This window comes from Coturnix japonica, chromosome 1, assembly GCF_001577835.2.
Source record: "Coturnix japonica isolate 7356 chromosome 1, Coturnix japonica 2.1, whole genome shotgun sequence".
Lineage (NCBI taxonomy): Eukaryota > Metazoa > Chordata > Aves > Galliformes > Phasianidae > Coturnix > Coturnix japonica.
Window position 1 is genome coordinate 9,319,613 of NC_029516.1, and position 21,095 is coordinate 9,340,707.

The 21,095-nt window shown below is 33.1% G+C and overlaps 1 protein-coding gene across 11 annotated transcripts in view; it reads left to right on the forward strand.

The window, feature by feature from the left end:
- The window catches only part of CACNA2D1 (calcium voltage-gated channel auxiliary subunit alpha2delta 1), a 325,793-nt gene that overhangs the window by 179,772 nt on the left and 124,926 nt on the right, over nt 1-21,095 (forward strand). For all 11 annotated transcript variants that reach the window (XR_001558717.2, XR_001558733.2, XM_015879412.2 and 8 more), the window contains exon 5: nt 19,224-19,268. Coding sequence is in view for 9 of the 11 variants with exons in the window: in XM_015879412.2 (XP_015734898.1) it covers nt 19,224-19,268 (45 nt within the window). In the remaining 2 variants the exon portion in view is untranslated. The remainder of the gene's footprint in view (nt 1-19,223; nt 19,269-21,095) is intronic.

Consider the following 21,095-nt stretch of genomic DNA (forward strand, 5'->3'; position numbering starts at 1 on the left):
GTCAAGCAAAAAAAACAAAACAACAACAACAACAAAAACCAACAACTAAAGTCTAAAATGATTTAAGAGCATATACCACTGTTTTTTAGGTGGCTGACAGAAGCAACGATCATGGGTTTTTTGTGTTTTACATTGATAATTTAATGCTAAAATAATTTTAGTAATTACTAATTGACTTATAAAATGTATGAAATGATTTAAAGGGATGTTAATTATGAATACTAATTAAGAATACTGAACATCTTCTGAGTAAAAGGAGGAGTAACAGTTTTAATTAATATTAGATTATATGGATTGTTGTCTGATTAAGCATGTAGTCAATTAAAAAATCGAATACTGAACTGCAATTTTTCTCAAACAGCCCAAAAATAATACTAACATTAGAGGAGTGTTAAATCTTTAGAGAATAGTATGGAGTGTGTGAAGGCAAATCTGAAGTACTTAGCTTTGGGCAAACAAAGAAATGCCATTCTTTGCTTCCTGCTCCATCAGCATCGCACGATTCCCTAGCGGTGCACACAACTGGAGAAATAAAAAACTGCTTAAACATTTTTAGATTAATGCAGTGACAAATCAGAGTTACAATCCAGTATTGGTAAATGAAACAGACTTGTCTGTTTGAATTTTCTTGTGTGTTGCAGAGTGAAATGATGGTGTTTTTGACACTTATGATGGTTGAATTACTTTGCTGGTGTAGAGATGCATGGAAAAAAATCTGCATGCAAGTGAATTAGAAGTTGAGGGGGAGAATGCTCTGCGAAATAATTGCTGTTATTCCCCAAATGGTCTTACACAATTACGTTTGGTATCGTATTTGATTGCATTGCAATGGTTGGTTAACTAAAGCAATTTTGTTTCCAATTGAGCTACAGTATTAATTTCTAACACATGTATAAACATAAGTACTTTATTATATATCGTTAGACATTTGTAATTTTAATACAAGAAGAGTCTTTGCATGGTCTATTAGCATCCATTTACTTTTACAAAAACTGAAGTTCAGACTTTCAGGAATTATTTATCTCACTAAAATGCCACAAGAAAAAAAATATTTCATCATGCCTTATCATTTAAACAATAACGTAATTCTATATTATTCTTTTTTAATTATTATTTTCTTATTCCTGGTATTCGTGAGACAGCATCGCTAAGATCATAAGGTATAGACCTGGCCTTTAAAGTTAGACAGTAGGTTGTAAAGAAAACACTTTGGGATTATGATTTTCTTCTTTTTATTTTTTTTTTTTTTAATAAATATTTGTTGCATAAAACTGAGGTGAAAAGTTGCTCAGCAAAGAAAGGAAAGATAAAAAGGATAACTGAGAGAAAACAAGTCTGAGGGAGTTGGGTTTGTTCAGCCTAGAGAAGAGAAGGTTGCGGGGTGACCTCATTGCAGCCTTTCAATACCTGAAGGGAACTTACTCCCAGGAGGGGAGTAAACTCTTCAAAAGGGCTGACAATAGCAGGACTAGGGGAAATGGTTTTAAATTGAAAGAGGGAAGATTTAGGTTGGATGTTAGGGGGAAGTTCTTTACTAGGAGAGTGATTAGGTCCTGAAACAGGCTGCCCAGGGAGGCTGTGGATGCCCCGACCTTGGAGGTGTTCAAGACCAGGTTGGATGGGGCCCTGGGCAACCTGATCTAGTAAATGTGTATGTTTGGTGGCCCTGCTAGGCAGGGGGGTTGGAACTACATGATCCTTGAGGTCCCTTCCAACCCGGGTCATTCTGTGATTCTGTGAAATCTCCAATAACAGGAGCTGATCCATTGCAGTGACCAAGGAGGTGGCATGTAGGAGTAGAGCAGCAGTAGGCCACACGTTTCAGTTTGGCTGTAACTTACTGTGGACATGGCGACAACATGAAATTTTTTCATGTTAAAAGCTTCAGCTGGAGAAAACAAAACAAAACAAAACAATACAAAACATCCACTCTCCAGCTTTAGTATTTTTCATTCTAGGAATGCATTTTATTAGACACACTTTTTCTTTTGATAGGCACACAGAGAAGGTGAAGAGATACAGTGCAGTTTCTTGGTCATAACAGTGGAGAGAGGATACAGCTCCCTTATGGCTTGTATCTCCTGTTAGTCCAGGGAAGAGAGCATTTGTGCAGTGTGTTGCTGTTTAGATTTTGTTGCAGATCTGGATTGTGTGGAACCATTTTCCACAGGTAGAAAGCAAGTGTGTGAACATTTTCTGGTAAAATGTACTTCATAATTCTCTGGAAGTTTGAACAGTGCTGAAAATGAGCACAGTGTCAAAGGTGTCTGTATCTCGACACAGTGTTCTGATCCAAGATTCAGTGAAATAAGTCTTCCATTGATTTTGATTGATTCTGGATGAAGCCTCATACTTCTAAAGCAAGTGACTTGGAAAAAAACTACGCAGAATGACTGATTTAAATTGACAGGCAGATGGTAAGGATCTTAGAGAAGCTGATATGTTCTTCTCTGAAGGGCTGTGTGCCACCTTCACTTATGTGACATAGCTTTGATTTGTGCATAATTTAAAAACAATGTGCCATATCTCACTGAAAGGAATGAAATCACCTTTCTTCTGTCAGGGATCGTTTGCACTCTGACATCTTTCTACTCAGAGGATAGAACTATATATGTGCAAACTGAGTTGCCGAGGGAAATAGGAATGAATGATCGATCAAAACTATGATTTCAGGCATTGTTCTGATGCTCATCTGATACTTATTGCTCATACCTTTTTGATCCATAAAATGTACAGCAAATTTTGCAGGAACAAGCATTTGGGGAGTTTTTCACCAGCACTTTCTCAAAACTGGATATCATATAAAATTTATAGAATTTGAAGCACTCTCTTTCCTAAGGCTGCTGTAATTACTAAGAGACTTATCATAATATATAATTTCACTGTGGATGTGTGGGCATGCCCATCCTGAAGAGTTCCTGGAGACTTGTGTCATAGGTCTTGTAAGACAAGTGTAGATATTGTCTTGCATTCCATATTCTCTCTGTTCCCAACATCTTGCCTGAAATGTTCATGTTGTTTACAGAGCCTTACTGATGCCCTCTGGTTTGTGGAGGTTGTGGAGAGTCCTGTTCTGGAGATATTCAAGATCATTCTTAACACTTTCCTGTGTGACCTACTGTGGGGAACCTCCTTTAGTGGTGGGGCTGATCTACATGACTTTCAAAGGTCATTTCCAAACCCTACAGTTCTGTGATTATGCTTACAAAATCTAGAAGAGAGAAACTCAGTATAAAAAATATGTCCAAAAGAAAAAAAATGAAAAACAGCAACAAAGAAACAAACAAACAAAAAACCCCAAAACCACCAAAAAAAAAAAAAAAAAAAAAAAAAAAAAAGCTGCTGCACATAGGTTAGCATTTGAACACTTCAGCGTTGATTCTTTTTTTTTTTCTTTTTTTTTTTTTTTTCTTAAAATTATTATTATTTCCCCTATGCCATAGGAGTTGTAAGTCCAATTAATGGCAGCCTTGAAATCAGAATCAAGAGTATATATTAGTAGAGATCTTAGTTGTACAGCTATAGTAGAGAGAACTTTTCAGCTGTATCATCTGGTCATTTATGATCATTTATTATACTTCATGTTCAGTGTAGAGTTGTAACTTTGAAATACAAATTAATGCAAGGATCTCATCTGGGCAGCAGGTTACTTCAGTGGTAGAGGACCAGACAAAAAAGCTCTTAGAATGGTGAGATGAAACACGTTCAATCATTGTCGAATTTTTCAAGCATTCTATTTTGTCTGAAAAAAAGAAATTAAAAAAAAAATTAAAAAATCATGTATTTCAAAAGGCATCTAAAGTGCTTTTTACTTGTTTACTGAGAAACTGATTTAAAAAAAAAAAAAGCAGAAGGAAGGTAGCAGAAAAGTGCTGGAGAAAACAAAAAATGTGTGATTTCTTATTAAGAAACCACACATCTGCATTAATACCTTTGTTCTGAATGATTTTATTTATTTATTTATTTATTTATTTATTTTTAATGTGCTTTCTGAACAGTCTAGAAGTAGGATATACTATTATTCTCAGCTTATTAGCAACCTTCAGGCTCTTTGATTTACAATAGAGAGGTACATTATGTTAAGAAAAGCTTTCTGCAGGATGCTGTTCTACATATTTTCTAAGAGCTTTCATTGAATTTTTAATATAGATGAAGGTAGTTATTTTTTAATTTTACATTTCACCTTCAAATTCAGAAGCAGTTTTCAATTTGTGGTAAATTATTCTAGCCTTTCTTTACTATCCTCGGTGAATTGGTAAAATAGAGTTATTAGAATTTGTTTACAAGTATGTTTTCTCTTTCTTTCTTTTTTCTTTTTTTCTTCGCCAAGTATTTTCACTTTATGAATATCAGTGTATTTCTACCTGATTTATTCTTGCCAGTATAGCTATACTCTAACTAGTTTCATTCATGTTATTCTGACCCTTTTATATGCTGAATTTGGTGGAAAACAAGTATTACCCTATTTAACTCTGCTGATTTTTAATTACTAATTGAAGGATAAAATATTTTATTATAATTATTATAAGGAGTGAAATATATATATATATAAGTGGTATAAAGGAACATGCACAAAGAGTTAATTAGCAAAGCAAAATGCTAACATTCAAATTTGATTTTTTATTATGGAGGCTGACTTCTAAGTGATTTAAAAATACAGAAGATAGAGGAAGTTTAGATTCTTGCTTCAGAGAAGGAATGAAATTCAGAATAGGAAAACAGCAATTATTCCTTCTGATTTACTAATTTGCTTGAAGAAAATTATACTCAAATTATTTTGGAGGGTTTAATGTCAAAAGAGATAGCAACCGAAAATATAAATTTATTGGGTTAGGACTGTTTCTGGGCTGGTTTGGCCAAGTACTGGGACTAATATGGTAGGGGGACCCACGGATCCATGTCCCAAGAAAGGGGAAAGGGCCGGTAGATGGGCCTAAAAACAAAGCAGTGACAGTGATTTGAGGAGGAAAACTAAGGTACTAACTATAATATCAGAATGCAAGAAAGCACAATATAATACAATATAATTGGAATTGATGCTAATAAATCAAATAAAATGAATGTCCAGAAACCGAAGGCCTTATTCTTATGATGAAGGTGAGATGGCTGGGGAGCACTCACTGCAAAGATGAGCAGAATGAGGGAAAAGAGGGGTATCTGGTGTCATGCAAACAGTTTTATCTTTCCCTCTGAATCATAGAATCATAGAATCCTAGGCTCACTGAATCACTCAGGTTAGAAAAGACCTTAAAGATCATTGAATCCAACCATGACCTAACCATACTACCCTAACTAACACCCCTCAGTTAAATCATGTCCCCGAGCACCACATCCAAACAGTTTTTAAACACATCCAGGGATGGTGACTCAAACACCTCCCTAGGGAGCCTATTCCAGTGCTTAACAACCCTTTCAATAAGGAAGTTTTTCCTAATATCCAAATTAAAATTACCCTGGTGATTTCCCCTCATCCTGTCATGTGTCACCAGTGAGAACCCTGCTCTTGCTGTAAGCATCTTTCAGATACTGAACAGTAAACAGAACAGTGAGCAATCCTCTGGGATATGTAGTTGTTTTTCTCTTCTGACGCAGGTGTACACGGAACTATCAACAGTCCATGGAACTGGAGCATTACACTCCCAGTGCACTACATGATGTCATGATGTGGAATACTGATAACAAAAATCATAAAGCCATGGCAGCATATTATTTCATGCTAGAAATAGAACGTTTTTTTTTCTTTCTTCCTTTCTTTCTTTCTTTTTTTTTTTTTTTTAATTCTGAGATGCTTTGGATTTTTATTTATTTTTTTACTTATTTATTTTTAATATTTGATATATTTACATTCTTATTTACTGTATGAACTTCTGTTTTTCAAATGAAAAATCCCTGGGGTCATGCAGACCTTGACAGCCTACCTTGTTCTTTTAAGATACTAGATGAGAATTCATTCCTGTCAAACCTCATGTTTAAAAAGAGAAAACAGTACTTGGGAAGCTGAGGTATTTAGACATTTGGAAACGGCATGTTCCAGGCATTATATATCTAAACCATACCAAGATTAATATTCCAAGAACAATGGCTTGTGCAGTAGTCATAAAAAGAATTAAAAAAAAAAAAAAAAAAAAAATCTGTAGTATTTTGTAGTTCAAATACAGTGGAAATATTAATATTAGCTTCTTTCTGAATTGATTTAAAAATACTCTGAAAGCAGCAGATAATCCTTTTATTATTAAGAGCTACATTTTGCTCAAGGGATTTGGCAATTCTTATTCTTCTGTCCTCTGTGCATAGTGTACTTCTGATTCTTCATAGAGTTTAAACAAAAGGTGAAATTCTGGCTCTTTTACATCCTGAAAATAATGATGATGAGTATAAGTAATGACAGATGTTTCTGAGGGCTTGCCACAAAACAAGAGCTACACATAACAAGAAGAAGAGAGACTGTTCAAAATGAGCAATATTAACAGTATTCTATATTATGCAATGAAACAATAATAAAATTTCACCAGATTTGGACAGAAATGTAGTCTGTGTCAAGCATTTGTTTACTTTTCCCGAGTTCATTTTTGCTGTCAACTATGAGCATATCAAGACTGCATAATAAATGCATACACAAACAAATATAGGTTGTACTGAAAGAGCATGAGGATTTAGCAAGTCTTGACAGCTTTTGGCCAACTCCATGGCAGCCTCTAATTTATGTCTTCATGGAAAATGATGTTACACTGTTTTCATTTTCCCATTTTTTAGCCCAAATTATATTCGAACCGAACCACTGTGTATTCTAACTGTCTTGGAAATTTCAAAAATAAATGAAAATATGTGACTGTTCTTATCCAGGAGAAATCTTTCTTTTTAAAACTGAAGAGACAATCCCTGGTGATTAATTAATACAGGCAGGGCTTTCCTTTTAGTCCTGTGAGATTCACCACTTCTCAAGAGAGGAACTTCAGTTTTACATTTCTTAAGAATTTCACATGGGAATGGTAAAACTGAGGAGCTTGGCTCCATTGATATTTTTCTGAACCTGCACATAACTCTGGTGTATTCTGCCCTTAAAACTTTTTATGCTTTGTGAGTGATTTTTTTTTTTTCCCCACCTAAAAAGTAAAAGAAGGCTTTGAGCAAAAGTTCTATATCTATATGAGTAAGTGTAATTTTACCCAATTTACTTTTACCAGCACTTCATTCTAGAACTTCTCTACATTTTTTGTTATGTATGCAGAAAACTTTCTGTTTTCTTGTCTTTTTCATCAAATACTCACCCTACTTTCATACTGTAATAGTGTCTGGTCTTGTTTGTTTGTTTTTGTCATGGCATGGAAATCCACACATCTCACTCTGTTTGGTTATCTATCCACCCTGATTTTGAAAAGAAATAATATTCTAATAAGGGTTGTCGGTAAAAGAATTTTAAAATGAATTATAGAAAACTTAGAGGCCCAAGCTAATCTGTTAACCACAGATTCAGATAGAAATGCTAAAATGGTCTGAAATTTAATATTTCTTGGCCCAGAAAAATAGTTTTCTGTTTTAAAAATCTTCTAGAAATTTACTGGAAGGTGTACAAATTTAGAACTTCTCCTGTGAGTTGTTAAAAGCACAGACTATCCTAACTACTGTCCCTGAGCAGGTTTTGGAGAGTTAGAAGAAATGGAGAAAACTGGAACATTAATTCAGGAATGGTCACTGGAGATCAGGGTTGTTGCATGTGCTGCCTGAAACATATGTGCAGCCTTTGGCTGAAAACTGTTTCTAAGGGAGAACACATTATTCAGATGAGAGAATGGTGTTCTCTCCATCCTATTTGCAGCCAACAGCTGCCAGTCTTGTTTTCCAAGGTTTTGTTTTAGTCAAAGTGGGCTTTAATTACATTTTGCAGTCTAATGTTGGCTTCTGTGTCTGTTTCTAGTCTGGCTCTCAGGGTATGGCTGCATTTTTGATAGAAATGAATACACTTAAATAGCTGGTTGCCTCCATATATCTTTGCAGTTTGTGACAGAAGTAGCAAATGGACGACAAGCAAAAAGCCCTGTCATGGTCTATATAGGAAAACACAAATAACTTTTAACTCAGTTCAGTTATTATATGCAAAAAGAAAAATCTAATTGCAAGGCATTGATACAGCTCTTAAATGATAGAGATGTTCTGCATGAAATGCAGCACACCAGTGTAATGTGTCCAATAATTAGGAAGAAAGGAAATTATGTTTTAATTATTAGTGATATGGTCCTTTTGCTTGTAATGATTAACTAGAAAATTACTCATCATTTTACGTTAAATAGGAATATGAATGACGTTTTACAGCACCTGATTTGTCTCATGCTACTGAACTGCTTCTGAATTACGGTGTACTCACAGAACTTTGCTTTATTACAGTGATTGAGTGCGAGACATGCACAAAATAGATGTCAGAGCTGAATAATTAAATTACAACTCCTGTCTTTATTAATTAGGTGAGCACGGGATATTTCTTAAGCCTGGTAACTACTGGCTGTAGTTGTTTTCCTTCCAAGACATCTCAGATCTAGTAAAATCATTTACAGTAAAATCTTAATGAGCAGGGTATTATTTATGTTAGTAAGAACTCTTAATATAATTAAAAGTCAATACAGCAGACACATTTATTATGTCTGTGAACCAAATAAGTGTGAAAAGATGGCATAGTATGAAAAGCATTCAACTTAATTATCTTTTGAAAATGAACTTTTCACATTTTGAATAAAATGGACAGATATAATTGTGCTTTTTTTTCCTAGTCTTCAGACAGGTTGTCTAGGATAAGGAATAGCAATTGCTGTGGTTTAAATGCAATATAACATAGTTTTTTATATTTTAAATCTCTATGGCTTTTTTTTTTTTTTTTTTTTTTTTTTTTAAGATTTACAGTTATTATTTGCAGTTATTGGAAGAATAAAGCAAATACATGCTGCAGACAAGGAAGGAAATAAATTTATTTCTAAAGTTTTATGCAAAGAAGATAATTAATTTGACAGGTCAGTGCCAGCTATGAAAGATGTGGTCCAAAGTTTGCATCAGACTATCATAATTTATATATGAAAATTTGTTTCTCCCGTATCACAAAGTAATTCATACTAAGCCAAAAATACTGTGTTTATTTTCCCAGCAGAAGTGCAACTTTATTGTATCTTTTTCTTTTAGGGTTTTTAATATATATATATATATATATAAAAAAAAAAAAAGAAAAAGAAAAAAGAGAAAAAGAAAAATAATAAGAAGGAAAGATATATCTAAGCCCCTCAGCTACTGCTATTGATGCAGCTGCTTTATTATTTTTTTTTATTTTTTTATTTATCTGTTTGTTTACTTATTCATTTTCCCTATTGGAATGAGATTCTTCTAAGACATAAATGTTAACTGGATTTCTTTTGTTCAAATATAATTCCAATGACTTTCTGTAATACATTCCTTGCCAGATATGATTACTTTGGGATAAGATAAATAGATGAAATTTAAATAGCACAGGAATTTATTTATTTATTGCGGAACATATCAGCTATGAGATATATTCTCAAGGCATAAGCATGCATGTAAAAGTTAAAAAGTGTTACGCAATGTGTCCAACCTCCACTTCAGTGCATTTTTGAAAAAGATGTGGACATAAATAAATATATAGAAATTGAAAGTGCATAGACTATCACATTTATCTGAATTAAACCTCTAAATGTGTGTTAAAACTTAAAGATTTTGCAGGAGGTTGAAATCAATACTGTTTTGATAATGTCGATTTGATTTAGTGTGGTTTAATTTTAGTAGGGAAAATATTCTTATATTTTATTTTCACTGTATATATGAAATACAGATTGCTACATATTCAGTAACCTATTAAAATAAACTGCATGGGATCAAGCAGCAATTTCAAATTAATTGATTTTTTTGGAACTGAGCATATGCTGAAATAATATGTTTTTTTTTAAATTTTCTTTTCTTTTTTTTTTTTTTTTAGCATGGGCTAAATGAATATGAGTCTACATTCAAAAAGTGGGAGAAATATAATTTAAAAAATAAACACAAGCATTTAACTTTTGTTCTCAGCATTGAATTTTGAGGTGATGAAACTCCAGAAAGGCAATCTAATCACTCTGGTTAGTGTTCTCCTTGGTGTGCAGGTGGTTTTGGATAAGGTTTCCATCAACAATATGGAAAACCAAGATACCAGCCTTTTTTATTCCACTGTTCTATCATGTGACTTAAGGCTTTGATGACATGATTAAATTTTTGTTCATGTTCTATATATTTAGTAATGTTTATTGCACCATTCTTAATCAATTTGATTATCTCTGATTGGTGAAAACATGATAGCAGTGTCACAAATTTAAGCTCACTGCCTTTGACTGTGCTCAGTGTGTGTTTAAAAATATATATTAGTATTATATATAGCATAGATAGATAGATAGACAGACAGACAGACAGATAGATATTTTAAGTATAGTATTGTCATGGTTTTGTCATGGGCGTAGGTGGATTTTCCCGTGACAAATATATATAATGCAAACACATGTATGTATGCACATTTATTTAAAGTATACAATTTCCTATACTGTTTTGGGTGTATTTGTATTTGTTGGAGAACTCAAATATTTGCTATATTAGGTCTGATAGAGCAAAATATGCATATAAATTGTAGAATCATAGAATGACTTGGATTGGGAGGGATAAGCATCATCAAGTTCCAAAGGCATAAGGTTTCCAGTCACAAGACCAAATACTAGATTGAATTGCCCAAAGCCCCATCCAGCCTGGCCTTGAAGGAGCATCCACAGCTTCTCTGAGCAGCTTTTTCTAGTAACTGACCACTTTCTCAGTAAAAAAAAATTATATAACTAGGCTGCTCCTGTACTGTGCTGCTCACAGTCTTTACAATGTGTATAAAATTTACAATCAGTTTTGACAAATTATGTTACTTATTATGTTATTTCACCAACTAAATAAATTAATGCTAAATAAATTAAAACAAACATACTTTGCTGCTTTAATTAAACTGATAGGATAGTTTGATACAGAGGTTAATGAGGTGCTAATGAATTTATTTCATTTTCCCACCTGGAAAACTTCTTTGTAATCAATTGAATTTTGTCTTATAAAAAGAAGTCATTGTCAGGTGCTAGTACTTTGGGGAGGTTATTATGATGAGAAGATTAGCAGCTATTTGAATCTTTTGGAATTATGTATTTGCCAAAAATTTTATATATATCCATGTATGGCCATCTTACACTTGACTAAAAGGAAAATACAAGGTAGTTAATAGAATCATTTCATGTAAATTTAATAGCTGTTTCAAACTCAGCAACTGCAGAACAGCATCCTTTTCTTTTGTGTTCTCTTCATTTGTGATACATGCATGAACATAAAATTCTACTATTTTTTATTACTCTTTGGGGAGATTGTAAGAACACTGAGAACAATTTGAATGGTATAATGGGAAGGGGAAATCACTGTTATGAATTATGACCTATTGTTACTTACCAGGGTGGGTCAGAGGGATATTGAAATTTGAATGCATTGTGAGTACCGTACTGTTATTATTAACTTTACATTCCTAGCATGAAAAATGTTTCTGTACAGGACCTTTTACAGAGGGTTTTCTATTGAATTCACTGAATCTAAGTTCAGATTGAAATACGTACAATTATTTGAAAAATTCCTCAGAACATAATGTAATCTTCAGATAACACTGTGAAAATTTGATGGCATTTGCTATACTGCCTCTATATCATACTTTTATTTCAAAGATAAGAAAAACATATGCAAAAACTATTTTAAATATTTTCTGAAGGAATTTCAAGCTGTTTCAACATTGTGTTCAAGTGGCTACATGATTAGAAAATAATATATTCTTAAATACTGAGAACGATTAAAGAGCAAGAGCCTCTTATCTTGCCACCCTGCTTAACACTGATAAGGCTTGCATCAGGGAATCTTGCCACTGGTTCTTTGAATTCTCAGTGTGAAGAACTGAAGCTTTATTAATATCTGTAGTGCTATTTTGTCATACAGAGCTGTTCTGCAGCATACTTCCTTTTAGAGTTGAAAATAACTGCTCATCCCAAGGATTTTAAATTACATTACATGTGGTCCTCCTGGCTAGCAGTTTCACTGTTGATTACACAGTGGTGAAAGTAAGCAAATCATGTGTAGTTTTTTTCTAAAATTAATTGTTTCTTTTCATATAAGAGAAAAACAAAACAACACAAATAGATTGTGTACTGCTAGAAAAACAACAGGCTTTCCTTATGCAAAGCCTCTTGCTCTGTTTTACTTCTCAGTTTAAATTCTGTAGCCCTTTATATAATCCATTCTAGAGATATGAAAACAGAAGTCTTTCAGTTACCAAGGCTGTTCCTGCAATCTAGTGTGCATGACTATGCATATATGAGTCTATGCGTAAATGTGTGACTTCTTACTCAGCTTTACTGATTACCATTTGCCCTCAAAAAATCAAGCATGTATAAAATTAGTTTATAATTGGATATTGTCATGGTGAGAAAAGGAGCAGTGAGAAAAGACAGTGTGCTGCTTTGAAGCTCATGTTCTGAAGTGGATCAAGTGAAGGGTAGGGTTAGGCAGAGCAGTCATTTCACACCTGTGCTCCATGCATAGAGTTAGCTGATACATACCCTGGCCACAGTGCAGGTGGGTTGGCACAGCCCAGCTGGAGATACCAGCAGGATACTGGGCAGTGATTCAGCTCTGATGGGGACGGGTTCCACTTTGATGCTTGGATTTCTAGGTATGTCACTGCTTGGCAGTGTTTCTGTATGGCCTGTATTGCTGTTTTTTTATAGGCTGACATTGTCACAGGCTGCCAGTTAAATCAATCTGTTATCATGATTTACCGGTATTTCACATAATTTCATGTCATTCACTGATGCATAACTTGTACTGAGGTTTATTGTGTCTCACCACACACAGTCTGTTTGCTGTGGTTCTTGACATACTCAGCTACTCAGTTCACGATCCTAGCAAGGTCAGGATGCTCCTGTGACCAGTAGGTTCAAAAAGTGTAGCAACGTGATCTTCCATTTTTAACAAGTATTTACACTTACAAGTATGTTTATATTTTGCCTACCATATGCCACAAAAATACCATGATTTGGCAAAGTAACATCTCTCTTTCTCTGTCCAGCATTTGTAGGAAAGCAAATGAAATAGATTTTGTTTTTTAAATTTATTCTGTATTATTGTACTTGACATAATTATCTGAATTTATGTTCACTGTACAAGTTTTTTTTATCTTCAAAATAGAAGTTCTTTGAAGCTTAACTGGATTGTTTGCATTTAATGTCCTTCAAAAATATAGCATCAGTTAAAACGACAAAGAAGATATTGGCTTTTCTATGTTGTATCTTCTAATTCAGGAAAAAAAAAAATCAAAATTGAAAATAATGTTTACATTGTTTTGTTGTTGTTGTTGTTGTTTTATATAAGTGGGGTTTTAGTCCTGGTTAATGATTCCTTTGTATCCAGAGTGTATGCTTTAGTCACACTTAGTCCAGCATGCAGATTATTAATAAATTACTCAATTTGATTATAATATTAGTTGGCATGTGAACAGGCACTATGCATCCGTCCCATGGAAACCGATTATACATCTAAGGATTCATGAACTGGTAATCTCAGTGGAGGAATATACCGTGAGTGTTGAATAAAATTGTTCTTTATTGCCTTTAAAAACAAAGTATATTTAATGACAGCATGCAGCACTTTTAGTCTTTCTTTGTGTAATCCTTCTTGTAATCTTTGCCATAAACTTCTTATTCAAATTAGTAGTCGCAATAGAATCTTAAGCCATTTGCAGAGTAGGCTTATCATAAATTTTAATGCAGATCTTGACTAAAAACTGTAATTAGAGTGTTAATTTTATTATTGAGAGAAGCTAGTTCTTAAGGCAAGTGAAATTTCTGTGGCTCATATGTCCATATGAAGAGTGATATGGGGAAATATTTTAAAAATGGCTTGCTGCTAAACTTCACATTTTTCAATTATTTATTTATTTATTTATTTATTTTAAGATCTTGTTCTAAATTACATATGCTTTCCTGATACATTTCTTAGATCCATTGTTTAGACATAGTAAGTTGTGTTTACTTACTATTTTGTTCAGCTCCATATTCTCTCTAAGTAGAAGAGGTAAGTCAATATTCCAGCTCGTAGATACTGAAGAAAAATGTATATGTGTAATAGTAATCTCCTTATTTCACGTGTGCCATTTCACTTACAAAGAATTACAAAGCTGTAATAAAACAGATTGTAATAATTCATTTTTCCATTTGTAGATTTTTATTCCCTAATGTTATTCCTTGCAGAAGCAGAAATATTTTTGTATTAGCTTTCTTTTCTTAAGAGTCTAATTGTGCCTTAAACTGGATATCAGACTGTGAAAAGGATTAAACTAAAACTCGGTGATTATTTGTCATAGGATTTATTGGAATGGATTTAAATTTTAATTATTCTAAAGGTATTAGAGTGATCTTTTTTTGTTTTTGAACAGCTTTGTGGAAAGAGATGCAAGACAGTGTTCAAATTGAAGCAGGTGGCTTTACAAGCACTTGAGGGAATATTTTTTAACATTTGTAAACATTTACACTAATTTAATCCTCCGAGTATTCAGCTGCTTGGTATGTCTATGAATGAGAAAATATAAGAATGTTATCAGTGTATTTATTACTGTGCACTCAGCAATAAGACTACTAGTTCTTTCCCTTCTGATCTGTGTCTCTTCTAAGTCTTTTGGACTAATATGTGATTTTAAAGTGTTCTCCAAATTTGATTCTGTAGTTCTAAGAATATATTTTAAGCTGTGTAGTCAGAAGTAAAAAGACTGCATATCATTCTGTGCGAAGTAGAAAAGTTGAAAACAAATGTACAATCTAGAAATAATTATGTTTATTCCTGAACCCTAACTACACGAGGATCCATAAAGATATGGACATTTACTTTGCCATGTGCATTTACCGGATGGTTTCCAGCTTTAAACAGTACCTGCATTTATGCATCCCAAACAAGCCAATATAATGTATAACATCAACCAGAAGGAAATCAGAAATGTATTTGTTACTAGGTTTGTTTTATTCTTGGTTTCTTACTTTTACCAGCAGAACAAAAGAATCCTTGTAGGTATCATTATAATATCAGGTTAAAGAACAGGAAAAGAGCTTTTGCTCTGTGTTTCATTAAAATTTGGAATTCTAACACTAATTTTATGGTGCAGGGTTATCTACGTGAGTCATGAATGGTAGGGGTGAAAAGGAACTTTCACCTTTGGTACTATGTGGAACTGAGTTAGGCCTATAACTTTGCATGTTATCACTACACACTGAAGTATTTGCAAGGATCAGATATAGTTTTATAGAATAGAATTATTGAGTCAATGAAATTAGAAAAGACCCCTAGAATCATCTAGACCAACCATCAACTTATCCTTACTATGCCCACTAACCCATGTCCCTCAGTGTCACATCTCCATGTTTCTTGCACACCTTCAGTGATGGTGACTACTGCTTCCCTGGCAACCTGTTCTGATGCTTGAACAGACTTTCAGAGAATAAACTTTCACAGTACTCAAGCTAAATCTCCTACAACTTAAGGCCATTACCTCACATACTGTCTCTAGTTACCTGGGAGAAGAGAACAGCACCCCACCTTGTCACAAGCCTCTTTGGACTAAAAATTCTCAGTTTCCTCAGCTGCTCCTCATAAGACTTATGCTCCAGAATCCTCACAGCTTTGCTTCCCTACTTTGGACATGATCCTGTACCTCAGGGTCTTGTAATGAGGGGCCCATAACTGAACACACTACTCAACGTGTGGCCTCACCAGAAGTGAGTTCAGAGAGATGATCACTTCTTTGCTCTTGCTGGTAGCCCTGTTTCTAATAAAAGCCAGGATCACATTGGACTTCTTGGCCACCAGGCACACTTCTGGCTCATGTTCAGCTGGCTGTCAGCTAGCACCCCTAGATGGAAAACATAGTAAAGACAGTGACACAGTCTAACATTTGTAAATAATATCAGTGGAATTGTGGATGGAGAAAGGTTATGAAGCTAGAAGAATGCAGAGTCACTTAAGAAATACTAATAAGCTGGTCTGTACATCTTTTTTTCCTTTCATATCGCTGTTAAATACTGAAACTGTTCTCTCTGGAAGGGAAATTATGACTGCAAAAACTACTCTTCACTTTTTCAAACTACAAACAGTAATGAAAACCTTATACAAAAATGAAAAAAAAATAAAATCAGTGGTATTTTATTTATTTTATATATATATATATATATATATATATATATATATATATATATATATATATATNTATATATATATATAATATATATAATATAATAAATATATACATATATATACATATATATATGTATATACATATATACATATATATTATATATATATATATAATAAAATAATAAAAATAAATAATAAAAATATAAATAATATATATATATAAATAAAAATAAATTTTATTTATTTACCTTCTTCCCGTTCTTCATCTTAAGCTTGCTGAAAAACTGTGCAGTATTACCTGATGGGTTAGTGGTGCAGAAGTCTATAAGAGCATGTCATTACAATTCTTTGTGCCAGTGAGTTAATAAATAAATAACTACTTCCTTGGCAACCAGCAACAAAACAATTTGAACTTGCCACATCTAGAAGTGGTTAAATTATGAAAAAATTTCCACTAAAGATTCAACTGATCCATGAATCTAATCTGTGAACTGTACAGTGCTCAATGTTGTGTAGCAGCACTATGTACCTCATTTTCTATATTAAAAGCAGTGAGATGTGACCAATGTCAGTTTTAGTTTATGCATCGTGTAAGTAATGTCTGCAGGCAGGAAAATGAACTACCAGACAAGTATAGTGTAACAAAGTATCTAATTCATGTTGGGGGTGTTAATTTAATTAACCAGTAAAAATGTCTGTATCTAAAGCATAAAATTTTAATAGGTAGAAGTATTTTATTTAGTCCAGTAGAAGTAGATAGGAATGTTGTGCTACCTTTTGTCAAATTAAACAAGTAACTATATAAAAGAATGGGGAAAAAATTACCATGACAATAAGGAATCATTTTTAAAATGAAATCATTAATATATATTAATTACCTAGATAAATATGTCTGTATTACTTTTTTTTTATTATTTTTTTCTGGTCATGTTTTTCCTGAAGAAAAACTTAGAAAGAATTACAGAACTGCTGTAATGCCATAGGGAGGCAGGGTGGGAGATGTATGCCTCTTTCCTTGTATTCTGAACTGAAACACTGAAACAAATTTTTGTTTAATGGAACCTGTTCAAAGCACTTGCCCTAACATTTCCAACACTCAGGACAGGGTCTTGAGTGGTTTTAAATGTTGCCTGCCAATAAATCAGAGAGCTTTATAAACAGATCAATTTACAGTTGTTTCTGTACACAACCAGATATAAAATAAAACGTGTTCAAAGAAAGTTGAATCTTCTACCTCTTGCAACGTACTTCAAGGCTTCTACAAGTTTTTCATGGTCAGGTTCAGAGGTTCTGGTTGAATACTAGGAAAAAGTTTTTGTTTTTTTTTTACAAAGAGGGTCCCTGAAGCAGGCTCACCTGGGCAGTAGACGTGGCCCCAAGCCTGCTGGAGTTGAAGAAGCCTTTTGAAAGTGCTTTCAGAATAGAGTTTGAATTTTAAGTGGTTCTCTGTGGAGTCAGACATAGTACTTGACCTTCATGTGTTCTTTTCAATGTAGAATTGTCTATGATTCTGCGATTTTGTTATTAATAATCAAGTAATAAATGAATAAACAATTAATGCTTGCCTTTAATAATGATGGCTACAGGTCATGCCAAATTATGAAAGGAGTTTCATCCTTTATCTGCATCATACTATGTTCTCTGTCTTAAGCACCTAGACACCAATGTGAAACATACTGAGCTGAGAGTAGAACAGTGTTTTGACGTAAACCTGGAAAAGTGCATTTTGAGGCAAAGAGGATGAGGCTATGTTAGCAACATTTACTTCATATTGACATTTAGCTCATCTATGACATACTTCATGTGCACATCTCAAAAAGGTCACAAATGAGAATGAACAGTATCATTATTTATGAAGGAAAGAGATCATTTACACAGGTGAAGTGCATTAACTTGTAGCATGTCAAGGTACTTTTTAAAAGCAAGTAATAATTTTCTTTGTCTTGCCTACATGAAAAATGATTACTGAAATCATTCTTTCCTGTTTGTGTTCATAAAAGAAAAGGGAACTTTGGGGTGAGGTTTTTGTTAGATTCATGTGGTCCAAAGGTATTGCTTACCATCAAAAGAAATAAGATTATTTTCAGAGAATACATTCAGCTGCTTATTTTATACAAGATATTGGATGTGACAAAGGTTGGCTAATGCTTTTTTTGTTCAGGATTACTAGGACTTAAAAAAAAAAAAAAGTACATCTATATGTATATATGTATATATGTACTGTTCATAACAGTTGCATATAACTGTTATTTCATTCTAAAAACTGTAAGAAAAACTATAAGGTACAATAGAGAACTTAAATTTATTGGAAAGCTATGGTTCAGAAACTTTTCAAAAAAAAAAATATATATATATGTTCCACAGACAACTCCAAAAGTTTCAAACCACTATAGATATTTTACTGAATTGATTTCCTGGCTGATTTGGTAATAATTTGGTAATGAGTGATATTCTCCTTCATTGCTTTGTATGAATTATGTGGTACCATGTTTCTGTAGGGCTCCCATGCTCCATTGTACACTAGAGCAGTTAGAGTTTCTTGTAATGTGCTTTCTAATTTTTTTGTTTTTGCTCTGTGGTTTAAACCAATAAATATGTGCAGCAAATACTTATCATGCTTTTGTCTGCTGGATTTTCTTATGCATGAATCACCTAATTACCTGAAAAATCTTCATACAGCTTGATTGAGGAGTTTACAGAGGTCCTCTATAAGCTCTGGATTTCATCCCACACAATGTGTACTTTTCTAGCTCTTAGCACATCTTACAAAATTTCCCAAAGATAAATTATCAAATGAATTAAGTTGAATATGGGAATGGGAAAGGTTACGTGCAACATGTTACTCTGTAATATTTCAAAGAGAATGCATAAAGAGTTGCAGGTTTACCTCTATATTTTAGTACAGATTGCTGCTAGTGAAATTTATGCCCTAATTTAACAAATGTCCTTTTCTTCTTTTACAGAATAATGATATAATCTATTACAATGCAAAAGATGATCAGAATGATGTAAGTATTTTTTTTTTCTTTCATTGTCTATAATCTCAGAGCATTAATGGAATGAAAAGATTAATCAAATACTAAGTAAACATTTAAATATTTTGCAGAAGGAGGAAAATCTGAAACTTAGAAAAATCTTTACAGATTTTCTGAAGAGCCAGATAGTATTTTTAATTCTAATTCTCAAGACACCTGGTTTGTTCATACGCTGCTTTGAGTTGCTGATCAGGGAATGTGTAGGAAGAAAAATATCCTGACAGCATTCACTTTTTGAAATGTAATATAATTATGATTATAGGATATGGGAATCTAAATGAGAAACATAAATAATTTACTCAGAAGAAGTCCTATTTTATTCTGTATTCTCACAAAGAACTATTCCAGGTGAGACAGAAGCAGATAGAAAATGTAATTGAGTAACTGTTTTCATGTATTTTGTGATCGTTCATATGTGTGTAACAAGGTTGTGAGAAACTGAAACTCCGCTCTCAAATTTTAGAGAAAATGTATGGGATTTCAATGTCTAGTTCTACTAAACTATTACATCAAGCGATTTGAATTTTCTTATCTGGTTTTAAATATTAAAAATCTTAATGTCTTGAGAGAAGGCAAGTTATCGTCACCTTCTCTTGAGATAATACAACCTCTTGTCTTCATTATAGATTTAATTTATAAGGCCACAGAAAAGATTTTGTAAATGTATCAACGAGAAGTGCCAGCATGCATCATTTGCTCTTTTTAATCAAGTATTCTTTAGAGATTGATGGCATCACTATTGTAATTGATGCTTCTGCTGTAAAGCAATTAAAGAAGGTACATATATCATGTCAAGCAAAACTATTTGATACGCTTGTATAGAATTATGATTACTGGATTTCAGATACCACAAACAAATCAATAGTCTCAAGTTCTGTAATGTGTATGCCTTCTTAAAACTAACCTTAATTTGAAAGATAGTTTTTTTGTTTGTTTGTTTGTTTTTGTTTGCTTGTTTGTTTGTTTTCATGATTAGATTCACTAGTATTTCAGGTACACATTAGTTATGAAACTGGATTTCATTTAGCTTTTGAAGGTAAATGTACCATATAGTTCAGCAATGGTAAATTATAGTCTGCAATGAAAAAGCCGGCAGTTTATGTTATGATGCAATTGGTATTGGGAAAGGTCTTGAGGTGAATTCAAATTGGTTAGGCAAAGCATAAAAGGAAATTTTGTTTCATAGTTTACTTATTTATTTGATTTTATTTCAGATATTTTTATGTATTTTTTTTTTCCTTTTGGAGAAAAACAGTTTTACTCCACCAGAACTCCTATTTTTATTTCTGTGTGAGATTTTTGTTTTGTTTTGTTTTGTTTTGTTTTGTTTTTCTGTCCTTTTAAGCACTTGGAATGAAGTCTTAATAATCATTATTGTTGAGTTAAAAATAGCTTCTTTTTAGTCATGGCCAACCTGTCAATAAACAAGTAACACTGTAGCATTTACACCTTTCTGGATATCTAATCTTTTTGTGGCTGAACTGAAGACAATTTTCCCATGAGTTCTAATTAAATATCTTAGCCACCAATCCTTCTTCTTGGTTCAGCCTTTCTTTTAGTGACTGTATTTGTTCATCCTAGTAAAATTTACAGTAAATTCTTTTTTGTTGTTGTTGTTTAATAAAGCTGAGCTTGACATAACAATGCTAAAAATTATCCTCCTTAAGCTTTAATATAAGAGGTAATTCTTGATAAGCTCTGATGACAATAAGAAAATGAAATTTCCCACTAATACAGCTGAAAATTATCAGATTGTAGGGCATTTGTGGGCAAGGAAGATGTTCATAATGTTCAACTTCA